At 35.1% G+C, this 5,172-nt stretch overlaps 1 protein-coding gene across 1 annotated transcript in view; it reads left to right on the top strand.

Annotated features, from left to right (window-relative positions):
- jcada (junctional cadherin 5 associated a) overlaps positions 1 to 3,721 on the top strand; it is a 30,108-nt gene extending 26,387 nt beyond the window's left edge. The window contains exon 5 of the mRNA XM_077554711.1: positions 85 to 3,721. Coding sequence (XP_077410837.1) covers positions 85 to 119 — 35 coding nt within the window. The 3' untranslated portion in view covers positions 120 to 3,721. The remainder of the gene's footprint in view (positions 1 to 84) is intronic.
- The last annotated feature ends 1,451 nt before the right edge of the window (positions 3,722 to 5,172 follow it).

A 5,172-nucleotide genomic window follows, 5' to 3' on the forward strand; every position in this document is an offset into this window, starting at 1 on the left:
CTGAATCTTCTTTTTTTTTAATCAGTTATTTACAAATGTATTACCACAACTTTTGATTTCTGTTGTCTTCCCTTTTCTCATCAGACTCTTACGACCCCAGTCGAGTGGAGCGAGTCTAACCTCTGGCTCTACGTTTACCACTGTGGATAACAACCTTTTTGCCAAGAAAAAAAAAAGTCTTTCATGATTTCATCTCGCCCCACGGCTTAGTCAGCTGTGATGCTTCAGTTAGTGATGCACAAATGAAGCTTCATGAAGCTTCATGAAACACTTGGGAGATTTTTTGACTCCTTTAGATGGCACGCTTGGTTTATGCAGTAGAAAGCTAATCAATTTCCATTGCACTGGCCTTTGTACTGTATTTAAACCAAGAGCATCATTTACTGAAGTAAAAAAAATATTTATTGCAAGTGCTTCATGAAGCTTCATGAAACACTTGTGAGATTTTTTGACTCCTCTAGATGGCACTCTTGGTTTATGCAGTAGAAAGCTAATCAATTTCCATTGCACTGGCCTTTGTACTGTATTTAAACCAAGAGCATCATCTACTGAAGTAAAAAAAAATATTTATTGCAAGTGCTTCATGAAGCTTCATGAAACACTTGTGAGATTTTTTGACTCCTCTAGATGGCACGCTTGGTTTATGCAGTAGAAAGCTAATCAATTTCCATTGCACTGGCCTTTGTACTGTATTTAAACCAAGAGCATCATTTACTGCAGTAAAAAAAATATTTGTTGCAAGTGCTTCATGAAGCTTCATGAAACACTTGTGAGATTTTTTGACTCCTCTAGATGGCACTCTTGGTTTATGCAGTAGAAAGCTAATCAATTTCCATTGCACTGGCCTTTGTACTGTATTTAAACCAAGAGCATCATCTACTGGAGTAAAAAAAAATATATCGCAAGTGCTTCATGAAGCTTCATGAAACACTTGTGAGATTTTTTGACTCCTCTAGATGGCACTTTTGGTTTATGCAGGAGAAAGCTAATCAATTTCCATTGCACTGGCCTTTGTACTGTATTTAAACCAAGAGCATCATCTACTGAAGTAAAAAAAAATTTTTTATTGCAAGTGCTTCATGAAGCTTCATGAAACACTTGGGAGATTTTTTGACTCCTCTAGATGGCACTCTTGGTTTATGCAGTAGAAAGCTAATCAATTTCCATTGCACTGGCCTTTGTACTGTATTTAAACCAAGAGCATCATCTACTGAAGTAAAAAAAAATATTTATTGCAAGTGCTTCATGAAGCTTCGTGAAACACTTGTGAGATTTTTTGACTCCTCTAGATGGCACTCTTGGTTTATGCAGTAGAAAGCTAATCAATTTCCATTGCACTGGCCTTTGTACTGTATTTAAACCAAGAGCATCATCTACTGGAGTAAAAAAATATATATATCGCAAGTGCTTCATGAAGCTTCATGAAGCTTCATTTTCCCATCACTGCTTCCAGTATTGTTACATATCACCCCTCACAAATCGGACTTCCCTGGTGCTGCGGGACCATTTTTACAGCCAAATAAAATGGTGGTGCCAATTCTTATAGCTCTGCGATTGGCTGGCGACCAGTCCTGGGTGCACTCCGCCTCTCACGCACAGTCAGCATGGTTAGCCTCCAACTCACTCACGACCTTGATGAAGTTAAGCGGTCTAGAAGACAGAAGGATGGCTGGACAGTTCTCCAAGCCAGACACCCTTCAAATATTTTTTTGCTCCACCAAGTAAACTGCCTTCCTTTGAAATCTTCTTGTTTTTTGCTTTCGTTCCAGTGCATGTCATTATTCCCTTCCGCACTCGGCCTCCCGGCTCAGTGTTGAATTATGAATGTAAAAGTGCTTCTGCTCTTCAAAAGAATTGTAACAGGTAAATTCAAAACAAAGGCAACAGTATTGCATTACAATCAGTATTAAACTTCAACAAATGTAAATATAAGAAAGAAGTGTAAAATTTTATCTAGATTATAAAAATCAATTTAAGAAATGTATATTTTCTTATGTATGTTCAGAAAATGATGGATTTTTTTTTTAAGTATGGTATTTGAGTGTTACACTAATAATGGAACCCTCTATTCTTTATTCTTCTACGTGTATGATAGCGAATGTACTCAGAGAGTCTGGGTTGCAATGAGAAACACTGTGGTCTTTGAATAGTTTCACTCAAAAGCAATATAGTCACTGTATCTTTTTCGGGTAGTTTTTTGGGGATATATTTGAATTAGTATCGGAGGTGATCTCATTTAAATGTCTTCGTTGAAGCTTTACGTTTTGGTACATGTGCGTGATTTTTTGCAATTCTGGTTCTTTGCAATTATTTGTGTCGTGTTCACGAGTACCAATAATCTCTTCAAATACAGTCCAAATTTGATTTCTATTGTGATTTGTGCAATACCGCGCATCACTTTCAGCATCAGTATTAGCAAACGCCACATACTGCATATCAGAAGTTTGCTACTTTGCCAACCATTCTAAAATTCATATTGTATTTTCAGGCAGGAAGAGGTCTATATTTAACTGCCGTCGTTTAGTCTATCTGTGATTTCAGAAGTGCTTTTCTGCAGGAAATGATACATATTATATACGTAGCTATGTCGAATGAAAGGTGTGCCTTGTCCACACTGTTTCGGTTAAATTGTGTGTAAAAATATCAATTCACCGTGAATTAAAATTGTGCGTCAATTGTTTCCACTAAAATGGTGACACTGTTGGCAATAATGATGAGGAATTGTAAACTATTGTTATGAATGAGTATTAGAGCTACACTGGGAGGTGGGGAACGGTACATTTCTTAAGTCCTATTTTTTCAAAACAATCCTTTTTTTTTTTCAAACTCATGACTAAAGTTGCAAAATTAGTAGAAAAATGATTTCATATTTTTTTTTCTTTTTGATTACAGACTTGAGATTTAATTCACATTTTTTTCCTCTTCAGTGTTGCCCTTAAGCTACTTTGTATATTCTTGCTAATGATGTACAGATCGTCCGTGATTATTTAACAGGTTTTGGGCAGAACTGACTTTGCTTTTGGGATAGCAATATAAGACATTTGGGAATATATATATCAAACCAATTATGCTATGCATTGGACATCGACATTTACTGGGTTTAATACCAAAATTAAAAGCTGCAACTTCCTTGTGTCCAGCCATTGCCATTTTCCCCCCTTTGTCAGTACAATAATTTTGATCCATGATATTGTTGGTCTGGGAAAATGGGTTTGGTTGGCTAGTTTGTCCGGTTTTTGACTCAAGTCCTTCCTTGTTCCAGGTCATTCTCGTTAGTCTTTTGTACTGCAAGTTATTTGTAACATATCGACTGATTGGTGCACATCTTGCTTTGATATTTTCTATTTTCATACAGACAATATATGTATAGCTTCTTTTTTATGTGCGACATCTTTAGTTTTTGTGTGCGTGCGTGTGTGCATGAAATGCGTAAATAAGTTACGGAAAAGTGTATTTGCATATATAGTACTTGCATTTGGTACTATGGTATATAGTCTATCCAATAAACTGTTATATTTCAAATAATGTATATTTTATTTTCAAAAGGTATTCTACATATTTAAAGCAGAACATGCTATTTTTAGATTGTGAGAAGGGAACTAATTATAAAAGGCACAATGTTTGTCTACGTTAGCATAGATCATTTAGAATGATCATAAATAGAGACAAGTGTGTGCTATTGTACAGTATTACAGACTATTCATAAATAAAGTATTTGCATGAAAAATGTGGTCTTGTGTGTTTCTCTTCTGCGTGGATGGAAGACAGTCAACACTTGCATCGATACAAATTTGGAGCTACAGGTTTTTATTTTTTAATGACATTTGTGTTGTCTGCTGCGTAGCCTCTATCAAACAAATAGACACATTAAATAATAATAAAAAGCTGACCTCGGTAATCTCTTACTGCAAGATTCCACCATTGACTCCTCGGTAAACTGAAATGACAATATAATCCAGAAGATGGCGCTATTGTACTTTGAGATTCCTTAACATGGTTACAAAGAAAACACGCCTTACTACATTCACTGTACACTTTTATTTAACGCAACATGATAATAGCGCGATTATATGTTATTTTATTATTATATTAATACAATAAAATGAGCTTATATGCCTTTGTGCATTTTTTTTTTAAAAATCAAGCATGTGCAGTTTTTCTTTCTTTCTTACATTAGTCTGATGTTTGTGTTTGTTTTGTTTAAAGCCATTGGCGATAAAGATTAGCGGCGCGATGTGTACGAGCTAAGTTATTTATTTTTAATTGGTTCAATTTTGATTTTCTATTCTCCCTGAATATAGAGGCTGCATCTTCAAAAAAATAAACAAAAAATGGGGTGTGGATATGCCGAGAATTGCTAATTGTCAAGCCCTTGTAATCATTCAGATGACCCATCATACACAATTCGCTGTATTATTATGCATGTTTGTCTCTGTTATGCGTCCATAACCCTGAAAACTTTGCTGCAGTTCCCCTTTGGAGATTAAATGATTATTTTATCTTAATATTGTGTGCACACATGCTTACTCTAAATTGAATTGGAATGAGTCATACCACTTTATTTATTCAGATAAATAATTATTATGGCCTCTAAAATAATAAAGGGAGCAAAAATGTATGTTTCATAAATAGTATTGATATCTGGTCAAATTATATATATTTATTAAATATATATAATTTGACCCCAAAAATATAGTGTCCACAGCACAATTTTAAAAGCCAGAACAACTGCAATTTAGGCCAGGTCAATCAGTATTGAAATTACATTATGGGCAAGCAAAAAAACAACAAAAACGATTTGGCTCCCTCTAGTGGTAATTTGTTTAAAAGTTTAAGAAGGGTCGATACAGTTGGTCCAAGGGGTCATCCATTCACTCGAATTACATCCTACATTTATAAACTCCTTACTTTGTTAAAATATGCTTTTTACATTTTTTGACCTTCACAAATCACGATGTAAAACACAGATGTACAGTAAATGCATAGAGTATATTAATTAACATAGTATTCAGAGATTACCATTGCCAAAAAGGTAAATACAGCACAATCCCTACACACTCCATAAACATTTAGATTTATAGCCACCACAGAGTATTTCACCCTCATCCTTTCATTGGGTATAAATGAGCATTTAGCCCCACACTGACCTTTGACCTCACAACAAGCGGCTGC

This window comes from Vanacampus margaritifer, chromosome 20, assembly GCF_051991255.1.
Source record: "Vanacampus margaritifer isolate UIUO_Vmar chromosome 20, RoL_Vmar_1.0, whole genome shotgun sequence".
Lineage (NCBI taxonomy): Eukaryota > Metazoa > Chordata > Actinopteri > Syngnathiformes > Syngnathidae > Vanacampus > Vanacampus margaritifer.